A 15,932-nucleotide genomic window follows, 5' to 3' on the forward strand; every position below is an offset into this window, starting at 1 on the left:
TGGCCAGCCGTTGAGAAATGCTTGTTGAAGTTTTCAATTATCATGGATTTATCGGTGGTGACCGTGGTACCTAGCCTCATTGCAGTGGGCATTGTGGAGGAGGTGCTCTTGTTCTCCATGGACTTTACAGTTGTCCCGGAACTTTTTGGAGTTAGAGCAGGATGCTAATTTCTGCTTGAAAAAGCTAGCCTTTGCTTTCCTGACTGACTGCGTGTATTGGTTCCTGACTTCCCTGAACAGTTGCATATCGTGGGGACTATTCGATGCTATTGCAGTCCGCCACAGGATGTTTTTGTTCTGGTCGAGGGCAGTCAGGTCTGGAGTAAACCAAGGGCTATATCTGTTCTTAGTTCTGCATTTTTTGAACGGAGCATGCTTATCTAAGATGGTGAGGAAGTTACTTTTAAAGAATGACCAGGCATCCTCAACTGACAGGATGAGGTCAATATCCTTCCAGGATACCCGGGCCAGGTCGATTAGAAAGGCCTGCTCGCAGAAGTGTTTTAGGGAGCGTTTGACAGTGATGAGGGGTGGTCGTTTGACTGCGGACCCGTAGCGGATACAGGCAATGAGGCAGTGATCGCTGAGATCCTGATTGAAGACAGCGGAGGTGTATTTGGAGGGCCAGTTGGTCAGGATAACATCTATGAGGGTGCCCTTGTTTACAGATGCAGGGATGTACCTGGTGGGTTCCTTGATTATTTGTGTGAGATTGAGGGCATCTAGCTTAGATTGTAGGACTGCCGGGGTGTTAAGCATATCCCAGTTTAGGTCACCTAACAGAACAAACTCTGAAGCTAGATGTGGGGGCGATCAATTCACAAATGGTGTCCAGGGCACAGCTGGGAGCTGAGGGGGGTTGGTAGCAGGCGTCAACAGTGAGAGACTTATTTCTGGAGAGAGTAATTTTTAAAATTAGTAGTTTGAACTGTTTGGGTATGGACCTGGAAAGTATGACATTACTTTGCAGACTAACTCCTCCCCCTTTGGCAGTTCTATCTTGACGGAAAATGTTATAGTTGGGTATGGAAATCTCAGAATTTTTGGTGGCCTTCCTAAGCCAGGATTCAGACACGGCAAGGACATCAGGGTTGGCAGAGTGTGCTAAAGCAGTGAGTAAAACAAACTTAGGGAGGAGGCTTCTGATGTTGACATGCATGAAACCAATGCAATCACAGAAGTCAACAAATGAGGGTGCCTGGGGACATGCAGGGCCTGGGTTTACCTCCACATCACCCGTGGAACAAAGGAGGAGTAGTATGAGGGTGCGGCTAAAGGCTATCAAAACTGGTCGCCTAGAGAGTTGGGGACAAAGAATAAAAACACCACACCTTCCAAACCCCAGGAAAGTTACTCTGTCCTCTTCCACCCTAACTTTGAAAAAACTGTGGATACCCCTAAAACAATATTGCATTAACCCTCCACCATAGAAAATAACATGTAAAGAAAATAATCAAAGAAAGTTAGTTAGGATAGAGCCCTCCACACCAAACACTCAAACTCCAAAAAACTCCCAGCATGCATTGCAAGAGAGAGAGAGAGAGAGAGAGAGAGAGAGAGAGAGGTGGGGGAGAGGGAGAGATAGAGCGAAGATCGAAACAGCAGGTCCGTGACAAGGCATCTCGTCCGGAGAACACACATTTCTCTTCATGTGATACATGATGTTTGGCTGTGCTGTGCGAAGTGTTATCTTATGGGTTTGGTGATTGTTCTGTGTGAAGCCGTATTCTGCATTGCATCATGGAATGTGATGTGAAATCCCTGGGCCTATGGCTGTTGAAGATACTCCACTGCACTGCTGCTGTGAGCAGGAGTGGGAGAGAAGTCATGCTTTTATTATACTCTTGTTCTGTCACTCCTTCTCCTGCCTCTCCATCTCAAAGGCTGCCAAATATTTTGAAGAGTGGTTAAAGAGGTGGCTGTGTGTACACACACTCAGACTCCAACTCTATGTATAGGTTTGTCTTATTCCAGAATACACCCATAATTGTGATCAACACAGTATGGTTCTATGTTTTCCACTCTGTGATTAAAAGTAGTTCTCAGAGTAGAGCTATTTTGAATTGACCAAAGCCCTTCTCCCCCGATTGCTCAGTTTAGCCTGGTGGCCAGCTCTAGGAAGAGTCTTGGTGGTTCCAAACTTCTTCCGTTTAAGAATGATGGAGGCCACTGTGTCCTTGGGGACCTTCAATATTGCAGAAATGTTTTGGTACCCTTCACCAGATCTGTGCCTTGACACAATCATGTCTCTGAGCTCTACGGACAATTCCTTTGACCTCATGGCTTGGTTTTTTGCTCTGACATACACTGTCAACTGTTGGACCTTATATTTTCAACAAAATGCTCCAAGATGACATAGCAGTCAGACGCCTTTTGTCCTCGTCTTGTCGTGTCCCGTGTATATACATATATATACATATATATTTACAACTTTCTTCCTTGTTATATATATTTTTTTTTTCCATAAACTCATCTTCAAAACACTCTCCTGCAACCCGCCTCACCAATTTATATTTTAAAAAAAGAAAGTATTATTTACCTCAAATCTGTAATCCATAGAAGCTAACCAGAAGCCTGCCAGAAGCTAGCCAGAAGCTAGCCTGAAGCTAACCAGAAGATAGTTAGCTTCTTTACTGGCTAATCATTAGTATTCAGCTAACCACGGTTTGTGGTCATCAGTTATCCTTTAGCTCGAAAATCTATCGGCAGTTTTGTACGGCGCGGCTCGGACCGGAACATACCGGACCTATTTTTCTCTCCATGTCCCCGGATTTCAACCGCTAACTCTGGACATTTATACCTGGATCTCGCAGCTAGCTAGCTGCTATCCATGTGACTATCGGCTTACGTCGATTCCGGAGCAAACATCAATTATTCCGGAGCTAGCCAGCTGAAGAGTTCCATCAGTCACTCCTGGGCTACAATCACCTATCCGGACCCGTTTTACTGCCAACGTGGAGCCCCACCGGGCCATCACAACTGGAGTACTGACGTTATCTACCCAAGGGAGTTATCCGGCTGGCTCCTCCGTCGCGACGTTACCTGAACTTCCATCTGCGGTCCGCTAATCGTTAGCTGTCTTATCGGCTGCTATCTGAATAGACCTATCGGACAAAAAAAATGTATAATGTTTTTTTTTTCTTCTTGGGCTTCTATAACTATATCTATTTTTTTTTGCGAATTGGATTGATCCCCGCTACCACAAGGAACCCCACTAATCCTACTGACGGAAATGCACGAGGTGGCTAAAAACAGACCTCCATCCTATGCTAGCTTGCTACCGATGGCCCGGCTAGCTGTCTGAATCGCCGTGACCCCAACCAACCTCACTACTTTCTGGACCCTTTTGATCATTCGACTAAGCATGCCTCTCCTTAATGTCAATATGCCTTGTCCATTGCTGTTCTGGTTAGTGTTTATTGGCTTATTTCAATGTAGAGCCTCTAGTCCTGCTCACTATACCTTATCCAACCTATTAGTTCCACCACCCACACATGCGATGACATCTCCTGGTTTCAATGATGTTTCTAGAGACAATATCTCTCTCATCATCACTCAATACCTAGGTTTACCTCCACTGTATTCACATCCTACCATACCTTTGTCTGTACATTATACCTTGAAGCTATTTTATCGCCCCCAGAAACCTCCTTTTACTCTCTGTTCCAGACGTTCTAGACGACCAATTCTTATTGCTTTTAGCCATACCCTTATCCTACTCCTCCTCTGTTCCTCTGGCGATGTAGAGGTGAATCCAGGCCCTGCGGTGCCTAGCTCCACTCCTATTCCCCAGGCGCTCTCTTTTGATGACTTCTGTAACCGTAATAGCCTTGGTTTCATGCATGTTAACATTAGAAGCCTCCTCCCTAAGTTTGTTTTATTCACTGCTTTAGCACACTCTGCCAACCCGGATGTTCTAGCTGTGTCTGAATCCTGGCATAGGAAGACCACCAAAAATTCTGAAATTTTCATCCCAAACTACAACATTTTCAGACAAGATAGAACTGCAAAAGTGGGCGGTGTTGCAATCTACTGCAAAGATAGCCTGCAGAGTTCTGTCCTACTATCCAGGTCTGTACCCAAACAATTTGAACTTCTACTTTTAAAAATCCACCTCTCTAAAAACAAGTCTCTCACCGTTGCCGCCTGCTATAGACCACCCTCTGCCTCCAGCTGTGCTCTGGACACCATATGTGAACTGATTGCCCCCCATCTATCTTCAGAGCTCGTGCTGCTAGGCGACCTAAACTGGAACATGCTTAACACCCCAGCCATCCGACAATCTAAGCTTGATGCCCTCAATCTCACACAAATTATCAATGAACCTACCAGGTACCTCCCCAAAGCCTTAAACACGGGCACCCTCATAGATATCATCCTAACCAACTTGCCCTCTAAATACACCTCTGCTGTCTTCAACCAAGATCTCAGCGATCACTGCCTCATTGCCTGCATCCGTAATGGGTCAGCGGTCAAACGACCTCCAGTCATCACTGTCAAACGCTCCCTGAAACACTTCAGCGAGCAGGCCTTTCTAATCGACCTGGCCGGGGTATCCTGGAAGGATATTGATCTCATCCCGTCAGTAGAGGATGCCTGGTTATTTTTTTTAAATGCCTTCCTAACTATCTTAAATAAGCATGCCCCATTCAAGACATTTAGAACCAGGAACAGATATAGCCCTTGGTTCTCCCCAGACCTGACTGCCCTTAACCAACACAAAAACATCCTATGGCGTTCTGCATTAGCATCGAACAGCCCCCGTGATATGCAGCTGTTCAGGGAAGCTAGAAACCATTAACACAGGCAGTTAGAAAAGCCAAGGCTAGCTTTTTTTATTTGTTTGAATTTTTACCCATTTTTCTCCCCAATTTCGTGGTATCCAATTGTTGTGGTAGCTACTATCTTGTCTCATCACTACAACTCCCGTACGGGCTTGGGAGAGACGAAGGTTGAAAGTCATGCGTCCTCCGATACACAACCCAACCAAGCCGCACTGCTTCTTATCACAGCGCGCATCCAACCCGGAAGCCAGCCGCACCAATGTGTCGGAGGAAACACCGTGAACCTGGCAACCTTGGTTAGCGCACACTGCGCCCGGCCCGCCACAGGAGTCGCTGGTGCACGATGAGACAAGGACATCCCTACCGACCAAGCCCTCCCTAACCCGGACGACGCTAGGCCAATTGTGCGTAGCCCCACGGACCTCCCGGTCGCGGCCGGTTACGACAGAGCCTGGACGCGAACCCAGGGACTCTGATGGCACAGCTGGCGCTGCAGTACAGCGCCCTTAACCGCTGCGCCACCCGGGAGGCCAAGGCTAGCTTTTTCAAGCAGAAATTTGCTTCCTGCAACACCAACTCAAAAAAGTTTTGGGACACTGTAAAGTCCATGGAGAACAAGAACACCTCCTGCCAGCTTGCCACTACACTGAAGATTGGAAACACTGTCACCACTGATAAATACACTATAATTGAGAATTTCAATAAGCATTTTTCTACGGCTGGCCATGCTTTCCACCTGGCTACTCCTACCCCGGTCAACAGCACTGCACCCCCCACAGCAACTCGCCCAAGCCTTCCCCATTTCTCCTTCTCCCAAATCCAGTCAGCTGATGTTCTGAAAGAGCTGCAAAATCTGGACCCCTACAAATCACCCGGGCTAGACAATCTGGACCCTTTCTTTCTAAAATCTATCTAATATCTAATATATCTGCCGAAATTGTTGCCACCCCTATTACTAGCCTGTTTAACCTCTCTTTCGTGTCGTCTGAGATTCCCAAAGATTGGAAAGCAGCTGCGGTCATCCCCCTCTTCAAAGGGGGGGACACTCTTGACCCAAACTACTACAGACCTATATCTATCCTACCCTATCCTACTCTGAGGTCTTCGAAAGCCAAGTCAACAAACAGATTACTGACCATTTCGAATCTCACCATACCTTCTCTGCTATGCAATCTGGTTTCAGAGCTGGTCATGGGTGCACCTCAGCCACGCTCAAGGTCCTAAACGATATCTTAACCGCCATCGATAAGAAACATTACTGTGCAGCCGTATTCATTGATCTGGCCAAGGCTTTCGACTCTGTCAATCACCACATCCTCATCGTCAGACTCGACAGCCTTGGTTTCTCAAATGATTGCCTCGCCTGGTTCACCAACTACTTCTCTGATAGAGTTCAGTGTGTCAAATCGGAGGGTCTGCTGTTCGGACCTCTGGCAGTCTCTATGGGGGTGCCACAGGGTTAAATTCTTGGACCGATTCTCTTCTCTGTATACATCAATGATGTCGCTCTTGCTGCTGGTGAGTCTCTGATCCACCTCTACGCAGACAACACCATTCTGTATACTTCTAGCCCTTCTTTGGACACTGTGTTAACAACCCTCCAGGCAAGCTTCAATGCCATACAACTCTCCTTCCGTGGCCTCCAATTGCTCTTAAATACAAGTAAAACTAAATGCATGCTCTTCAACCGATCGCTGCCTGCACCTGCCCGCCTGTCCAACATCACTACTCTGGACGGCTCTGACTTAGAATACGTGGACAACTACAAATACCTAGGTGTCTGGTTAGACTGTAAACTCTCCTTCCAGACCCACATCAAACATCTCCAATCCAAAGTTAAATCTAGAATTGGCTTCCTATTTCGCAACAAAGCATCCTTCACTCATGCTGCCAAACATACCCTTGTAAAACTGACCACCCTACCAATACTCGGCTTTGGCGATGTCATTTACAAAATAGCCTCCAATACCCTACTCAACAAATTGGATGCAGTCTATCACAGTGCAATCCGTTTTGTCACCAAAGCCCCATATACTACCCACCATTGCGACCTGTACGCTCTCGTTGGCTGGCCCTCGCTTCATACTCGTCGCCAAACCCACTGGCTCCATGTCATCTACAAGACCCTGCTAGGTAAAGTCCCCCCTTATCTCAGCTCGCTGGTCACCATAGCATCACCCACCTGTAGCACGCGCTCCAGCAGGTATATCTCTCTGGTCACCCCCAAAACCAATTCTTTCTTTGGCCGCCTCTCCTTCCAGTTCTCTGCTGCCAATGACTGGGACGAACTACAAAAATCTCTGAAACTGGAAACACTTATCTCCCTCACTAGCTTTCAGCACCAACTGTCAGAGCAGCTCACAGATTACTGCACCTGTACATAGCCCACCTATAATTTAGCCCAATCAACTACCTCTTTCCCTACTGTAATTATTTTATTTATTTATTTAGCTCCTTGGCACCCCATCATTTTTTACTTCTACTTTGCACATTCTTCCACTGCAAATCTACCATTCCAGTGTTTTACTTGCTATAATGTATTTACTTTGCCACCATGGCCTTTTTTTGCCTTTACATCCCTTCTCTCACCTCATTTGCTCACATCGTATATAGACTTGTTTATACTGTATTACTGTTTGTTTTACTCCATGTGTAACCCTGTGTCGTTGTATGTGTCAAACTGCTTTGCTTTATCTTGGCCAAGTCGCAATTGTAAATGAGAACTTGTTCTCAACTTGCCTACCTGGTTAAATAAAGGTGAAATGAAAAAATATAGAAAAAAAATATAGAAAGCATCTCAGAGGGTTGATCTAGCTGCAGATAGCTAATTATCCTCTATGTGTTTTCCCTTGCTGCTAATAAGCTCTTACCAATCTAACTAAATTAATAGAGAACATCTGGTTATCTGACAGTCTATGCAGCAACTATTGTATTAGAGTCAAGCTCTGGTTATTTTATTTATTTTCCTAGACAAGTCAGTTCAGAACAAATTCTTATTTACAATGACAGCTTAGGAACAGTGGGTTAACTACCTTGTTCAGGAGCATAACAACATATTTGTTCAGGGATCTGACGCTAGCAACCTTTCGGTAACTGGCCCAATGCTCTAACCACAAGGCTACCTGACGCCCTATGTTCTGCCAACTCAAAAGCTGAACAATAAATGTGTAACCAAGGGGGAACTAGTGCATTTCTCTGAGAAAATCTGCTTCAGTATTATCAATCTTCCAAAACACTTGAAATTCTTGTAAAATCATTGGCATTTATTTGATCAAATAGACTTTGAAAGGGTAGACATGCAGAAATTCCTCTTGTCAAAAGTCTTGCTGTTACAAAAGTAGTTCTTTATGCAGCGTAACAGGTTACAGGTTCTTCTTGGTGAAGCGCCTGAATGGCTTCATCAGTGCTGAAAAGACCCTGACAATCAAGGATCGTTTTTTGACAGGCTGAGATATGGAGGGAGAAACCTCTCCAACTGGAGCTAGAAACACAAGAGAAATGGATGGGGTAAGAGAGAGAGAGAGATGCAGTGTAGTAACATTGAAAAATAACAGTGCTATGAGTTTGGTAGGCATACCTATGTTTCTAACACACACCTAAACAAAACTACAAGCTATAGCAGAGCTCTAAAACATCCTTACCTATGCAATGTCCATCAGTAGAGGGAATCTCAGTCTGGTCCTGGACTGAATGGCATTTTTGTGAATGAATGTCATTTTTGTTTCCTCTCTTGGAACGCTAACAGAAGAAAGGTAAAGAAAATGGTACAGAGAATAAATAAATAAATAAATGGAACACTTCTGAATCCAAGGCAACAATTTAGTGGTGAATAAAACATATTTATTTCATGTATTTGTCTTATCGTAGCCACATCAATAACATCAGCACCTAACTGGAACCAAAAACAAATGCTAACTCCCTGCTATACCTTGAAGTTGATCCTGAGTTTGGTCATTGAAAAGCAAAGGAAGCTCCTTCTTGCTTTCTGCTCAGCCCCCCTCTCTGTCTCAGCCTGGTCTGATGGGTTTGTTGCAGCAGAAGCTGGTCTTGACGCCTCCTTGTATCCCTGTACCAGCTGCTGGGTCAAGGACTTTACCAGGACTCGGTCAAATGCAGGGTCCTGGGAGGAAATAGCTGCTTGCAGGGTGTTATAAGAGCCAAACTCCTCCATGAGGTTTTTATGTACACCTCTGAACACCCTTTGGATGTTCAGGTTCTGGGAATAAGCCTGTGTCCTGGTGAATCTGGATGCAGCATAGAACTCAGACAGGACTTGTCTGATGAGTTGCTGAGATGTTTCTGTCAGATCTGCTGCCTGTTGGGAGGGTCTATCTAGGGCTGAGGGTCTGATCTCCGATAGCAACCTTATCACCAGTATGGTGACAAAACAGATGCCATCATCTTTGCTGGAGTCCATCAAGTACTGCAGTGGGAATGCAGTGGGAATGCTGATGTCCGGGGTGATTAAGAGCTCCCTCAGATGGCCAGAGCTGCTGGGGATACACACCTCATTCTCTTCAATGTCAATCCCATCTCCCTTTGGTACCAAAGTTGTTCGCTTGCTGGTGAAAGACGGAGTGGAGGATCGAAAAGAGGCTTTAGCACTCGGTGGTCGGCTGCTGTCAGTCATTGGACTGTTACGATGCTGGGGGTCATCTGTGTGTGCCATCATCTTTGTCTTTAGGTCACTTGAAGAAATCTCTGGCATTTTAGAGACCCTGGTGTCGATGCAGGAGCTCCTGACGATGGGGCAGGTCAGATCAAAAGGCACTTTGTCAGGGATGGGAGTGCCAGGGAGGTTGATCTCTAACTCACACTCTGACCTAGGACCATTTGAAGAGCTGGACAAGGAACTACGGCCATTTAAAGAAGTGGACAAAGATGAACATGTTCTAGGGATGTCTTGGCAGACTTGTTCACTGTCATCCTCACTTTTCTCAACCTCCTTCAGCATAGTTCCTACCATATCATTGATCTGAAGGAGCTCCCTGGAATCCTTCATTCGCCCGAAGTTTGAGACTTCACTCTGGATAGCAACCAGGATTTCCCCAAGGGTCGCTTTGGAAGAAGCCTTTTCTGTCCTTTCGGATCCGGATGGCTTCAGCCCTGTGAAGAAATCCTTAAGTGTGTTCTTCATACTGACGCAGATGGTCTTAGCTGTTGACCATAGCTTCTCCTCTGATATTTTAACACTCAATTCAGTATCATCCAGTTGGGAGCCCCCGTGGGAGCACTGCGAAACTCTCCCACTTCTTTCCAGTAGCACAGTGTCAGTGGACTCATTTTTCTGGAAAATAGTCGCCATTCCTTTGACAAAGGTTTCCACTAATCCAGAGGCTGTATTCTCAGAGGACATGGATTCTGAAAGGACATGGATCTCAGATGGTGAGCTAGATGATAAGCCAGCCTGCAGACTTTTCTGAAGACCAGTATGGCTGATCTGTGTGATAAAGGAATGACTGGATCTCATCAGCACTTTACTCACTGCCTCTTCTGCCTGAGTCTGAAAGTCATTGCTAGAGAGCTTCTTAATGCTCTGAATCAGACTAGTTGAGGACTCTGTGATTCTGACACTCTCTTCTGAGCTCAGTTGAGAATATTGAGTACTCACGCTCAAGTCTTCATTGGGTGAGGGTGACTGGGAAATAGAATAGTCATCAAGCTTTGATAGGACACCATCAACAAACCAACAAGCCTCAAGGGACTCATCAGATGAACTGACAACGGCCAAGGATTTACTCTCCACTTTTGATAACTGACTTGTAGATGGAAAAAACACTGCTAAGAACTTCTTGAGTACTGGTATCCAGATTGGAGAGACAGAGAGCTGGTATTGGTTGGCTCTCTCTGGGAACTCTACTAAGTTCGGTGCTGGGTAACTGGACCTCAACAGTTGAAACAGTTGCCTTTTCCAGGGTGTCTGAAGACTCCCGAAGAGAAGCATCCTTAGCCACACCTTCTTCTCGAGTGGATAGAGTTAAAAGGTCCCTCAGCTTTGCTCGTATACGGCCGTAGAGTGTGTGGGTTAGAGAGAAGGTTATCATCTGTGAAGATCCTGTTTTGTGGTCATTTACAGGAACTGGCCAATCAACTGCTTCACATGTGCCTTCAAATGATGCTATCGTCTCCATGCCTCCCACAAATGCCTTAACAATCACTGTGGCAGTGGAGGTTACAGATGTCAGGGCTGTGCAGCTGGTATTCAGGGGGGCTTCAGTAAGGCTAGGAGCAGCACTAGAAGGCCTAGAGGAAGGAGCCATGCCAGAAGAGCTGCTGACTTTCCTTGTAAGGATGGTGCTCACCGCCTTCAGGGCTTTAGACTGAAAGTCGGGGCTAGAGAGGGTCTGAATCTTTCTGGCCACCACACTGGTAGAGGACCCAGTCTCTTTGAGAAAGTGTGTGGTCCCTTCCTTCCCAGATGGACACTCAACATCAAGGTCACATTGAAGATTGGTCAGAAATTTAGACCCCAAGATTGTCATCTTCTTGGCCAGATCCAATAGGATGTTGAAGTCCTGTGCCATTTTGTCCATTGTGCCGACAATGGCATCCAGCACATCATCGGTCACAGGGTCCATGAAGGGCTCGATAAACCCTAACCACTCTGGCTCAGACGTTTGGCTCTGTAGCTCGGCCAGGATCTGCACCGAGGCTACCCGAATGACCTCCTTGCCTGCTGCTATGTCCTGACTGTCAATAGGGGGGCAACTCCCCGGGCTGGCCTCAATGGCCACTGAGAGGCCAGAGTTAAGCTGGTGTACCACCTCCCCCACGATAGCACAGCTCAACTCGGAGGAGGTGTGGTTGGAGTGACCCTCAACCAGGGATATCAGAAGGCTCTCTTCCGTTACCCCAAAAAGAGCCTTCAGAGGCTCCTCCATGAGGGGAGCCTCTCTAGTTGCAGGCAAGCTCTGCAATGAGGTCTGGGACCTTGAAGATAAACACACAATCACCACTTATGCCATGCAAATGTGACCAACTGTATCTAATCTGGGTCATTAGTGAGCCTGAAAACCAAATTAGAGCAATGATGGATTACTTCTCATACCACCGTAGTTCTAGAAGCCTAAAGCCAACTGACACGATTTTTTGCCTGATTTTTATGTTTGTACGACATCAGAATATGATTAATTCTGAAAGGCATGTACCTGATCTATTTATTCATAGATGACTTCATGGCTTACCCAGTTAAAAATGACTTTCACCTGGACCCACCCCCTCAGTGGCAACATTTCTGACCAGAACTTAAAACTACAAGGTGTGAATTCCAAGTTAATAATTTATGATAAGTATGGATCAGGTCTTGCAATTATTAAGTTGAAATATTGCTGTGAACATACCTCTTAGGCGAACAGCATGGTGATGAGGTTCTGCGAGTGGATTTTTGGCGGCATCCTGCACTGCCATTCCTCCTCCTCTCCTTAGTCCAGTAGTTCATCTCACTGATCAGCAGCCTTTTCTCTCTCTCATCCAGACTGCCTAAGGAATCCTCAGACCATGTCAGAGAGCACTGGGATTCTGGGGAGGTTGCCCCACTCCTCAGGTTCACCCCCATGATACGAGCCAGCGCTGGTAGGAGAATGCGGAGGGCTGTCTGGGTCACGACTTTAACAATCTTCAGACACAGCATGGAGAGCTGCTCGAATGTGAGCTATGGCCAACAAACAGAGTAATGTTTTTGTCAATCAAGCAATTCCATGACACCATTCCCTATATAGCGCACAACTTTTGACCAGAACCTTATGTGGAGAGACTTACGTTATTTTTCATGCCATGCTGAATCACTCTCCATTGACTAGAGAAAAGAAAAGAAAGGAAACATATTTTACCTGCACACTGGTGTTGAGTTAGTGGAGTCACTAGATAGCCATGTCAGGGAAAATAAACATGTATTTAAGCTATTAGCAAGTACATGAGACATTTTGTTCTTGATATACAGGAAGAGTTAGGTGTGTGGTTACAGTAATGTTAGGGTTAGGTGTAGTGTTTGAAATCCCATTTGTGGTTAGAAGGTGCACTATGATTATAAATTCAGAGTTGTTGTATGTGAGGTTGGAAAAAGACATGGGACTTGCTCATCAGTTAGACTCCTCAGGAAGGAGAGGAGGATTGGGGCACAGCATGTCCCAATCTTGAGAGAAGGCATTAGAGTCCTTTGAGCCTCCTTCTCCAGCTGCTCAATGATAGATCCCCTTTCCCGGAAACCACACCCGGGTGTCTGAGAAGACTCTGGGAAAGCGCATAGAGAAATCTAAAGTTGAATCTGAACTTGATCCCTAATTTCCTTCACCTTTAGTGATTTGATTGCACTGGACAGGTAAAAGCACATCTCTCTGCAGGCCTCCACTATATTGCTTTCACCTATATAGATACTATCTTAGATTAGTGCTGATGAATTTGAACACAACCTGCACCCAACATGAAGTAATCTCGGACCTGCACCAATGCTGCTGTCCTCCTCCACGGAAGTCTTCTTGGCACAGCCACTGGACTTACGTTTAGCCTACATGACAACAGATTATAGGTCTCATAGCAGATCTAAGGTCAGTGTAGCGTCTCCTCCTAATGCTTTAAGGCTAGGATTTAGTGATAGTAAACTAATCCTAGATCTGTGCCTAAGTAAGCAGAGCATGTGTAAAGGACAGCATATTTCTTACCTTGCCTCCTGTCCTGTCTTTGCTGGTCTCATGTGTCTCTGTTTCATCCTTCATATTCTCCACAACCTTATTTTGGTCATCCTAGGGATCCTCCCATTTCACGCTCTGGTGGATAAATAAGAGGTCAATATCAGTCCTAGGTTGTGACTTTATGAAAAAACTTATTCGCTCCTATTTCAAACAAAATGGCAATAGTGGTCAGATTTCAGGCCATGGATCAAACCAGTGAGACCTATTGCTGTGTTAGTGACCTACTATATTGTTAGTAATTTCTCCTCTAAACTCAAAATAGGCAAATGAACCATACCTTGCTGTCATCTGACATGATGAGTAGCTTATTGTTGTAGGCTGTTTAGAGGAAATACTAATACCTCCTTTGAAAAAACGTCAGTGAACCATCGGCAGACAACTGAAGTGAATATGAACGTCCTTGAATTATGCCAAAGCATTGTTGAATACTCGATTCCGATTGGCTGAAGGCAGAGCATTCTTCAAAGATGTCATACACACATGATGTCACAATTAGGCCTAAGTCTAATGTCTATATGAATTGTCAATGTCATTAGAAAACAAATCAAAGCTTGTCAAAGTTCTGCCAAACGAAAATATGTCTAAGTGCACGTTTTTGCGTTTAATTTATGGTTTATCATGCATCGTCATTCATCACCATATACAAAAACGTAACTCGCTGCCATCCATTAGCTATAATTCTGAGGTTGTAAAGCTGCAAAACTAGGACGTGCAATAAATTATAACCACTTGCAGAATAATTTCAAATCAGACGTTCAAGGGGGATTGAACTATTTCAGCACTGTGGAGCTGTCCGCTGCATAGAGCTGACACGTTTCTTGGCATCAGGGGACCGTCCCATCTCCCCTCTGGGCAGCACCTGAGCAGGGCTCAGTTCTATGGATATCTCATGCGGATTTTCCTGCTAGCCTATGTATAACGACACTATAATTACATATAATATCATCTAAAACCTTCAGAGAGATCCCTTAAAACTGTAGTATAAATTCTTCACGGCTGTTATGGTAGCGAGGTTAATTTAGCGAGACATGGACAAATCCAACACATAGCGTTTCTACTGAGTCCTGCTTAGAGGTGGCTGACCATCATGTTGCTAGTTGTAATGACGCTTTTAAAACAAGAATAGTTATTTCTAATTGCTCTGGGAGCTAATTATTGCAGAGCCCAGCTACACATCCTGCTCGCTGGGCTCATTATGGACAGCCAATGAGCAGTTCAGGTGAAAAAGTCATCCAGATCTGATCCCTATAACATACATGATACTAGGATCCTGTAGCAACCTGCCGGCCTGCACAATCATCCATGGCATGAATGCTACACGCGCAATATGGTATGCTAACATCCCACAACAATTCCCCAATTGGAATTACTTGCCTAAACTTCCAATCATACTTATTTTCTAATATCAACCATAGTTTCTGCACTTAAGGCAGACTTGCCATTAGAACAAGATGGGATTAGGACAACTGTAAAGCTCATTAAACGTAGGCTAAAATGAACCTTACCTGGCTGTCAGCCATTATGTGTAGCCCGTTAATTAAGGCTCTGCGCCTCTGATACTGCAGCTGTTCTGATAGGCTACTGTAGCTGTTCTGTAACTGTTAAACTCGTCTAGTCGTATCCGTTGAAAACTGGTCAGTGAACCGTCCTCAAACACAATGAACTGATGTCAATATGGACATGAACCTTCACATAAAGATATTAAATACATGACGTCAGATTTGCCTAGAGGTATTGTTGACTTGATCAGAATATATATCATAGTGTCACAGTACGTGCTGTTGACAGCCTACCCCGAAATCAAACAGGAACATGGATTTTGTGAAATCTGTTGTGAATGTATCGGGAATGTTTTTACAATTGTATAACTGCCTTCATTTTACTGGACCCCATGAAGAGTAACTGCTGCAGCTAAAGGGGATCCACAATAAATACAAATACAAACCCAATGCACCATGATAACACATGTATCAACTTGTTTTGACATATCACATGGGATCAGTTCCTGATTGTGAGATACTGTAAATCAACAGACCTTGAGAGGAGATAAAACATCATCTGTTGACCTATTTCACAGGTTTCTGGTGGTTTCTAAGCATTTTACATGTGTTGGGGAAGGAGGGTGGGATCTCTCCAGAGCATCTAATTATATCAATCATGTCTTGCTGTAACAGTATAACTTTAGACCGTCCCATCGCCCATACCCGGGCGCGAACCAGGGACCCTCTGCACACATCAACAACAGTCACCCTCGAAGCATCGTTACCCATCGCTCCACAAAAGCCCTCTGCAGACATCAACAACAGTCACCCACGAAGCGTCGTTACCCATCGCTCCACAAAAGCCGCGGCCCTTGCAGAGCAAGGGGAACCACACTACTTCAAGGTCTCAGAGCAAGTGACGTCACCGATTGAAACACTATTTAGCGCGAACCACCGCTAACTAAGCTAGCGTTTCACAT

General features: G+C 45.2%; 1 protein-coding gene across 1 annotated transcript; it reads right to left on the bottom strand.

The window, feature by feature from the left end:
* Positions 1-8,757: 8,757 nt before the first annotated feature.
* LOC110518659 lies at positions 8,758-12,274 on the bottom strand. Its single transcript, XM_036972838.1, has 2 exons — positions 12,125-12,274; positions 8,758-11,714 (listed from the first exon to the last, which is right to left on the bottom strand). The coding sequence occupies exons 1-2, from the start codon at positions 12,220-12,222 to the stop codon at positions 10,520-10,522; spliced, it is 1,293 nt and encodes a 430-aa protein (XP_036828733.1). The 5' UTR covers positions 12,223-12,274; the 3' UTR covers positions 8,758-10,519.
* Between the last annotated feature and the right edge of the window lie 3,658 nt (positions 12,275-15,932).

The sequence above is a fragment of the Oncorhynchus mykiss genome, unplaced genomic scaffold (assembly GCF_013265735.2).
Source record: "Oncorhynchus mykiss isolate Arlee unplaced genomic scaffold, USDA_OmykA_1.1 un_scaffold_195, whole genome shotgun sequence".
Lineage (NCBI taxonomy): Eukaryota > Metazoa > Chordata > Actinopteri > Salmoniformes > Salmonidae > Oncorhynchus > Oncorhynchus mykiss.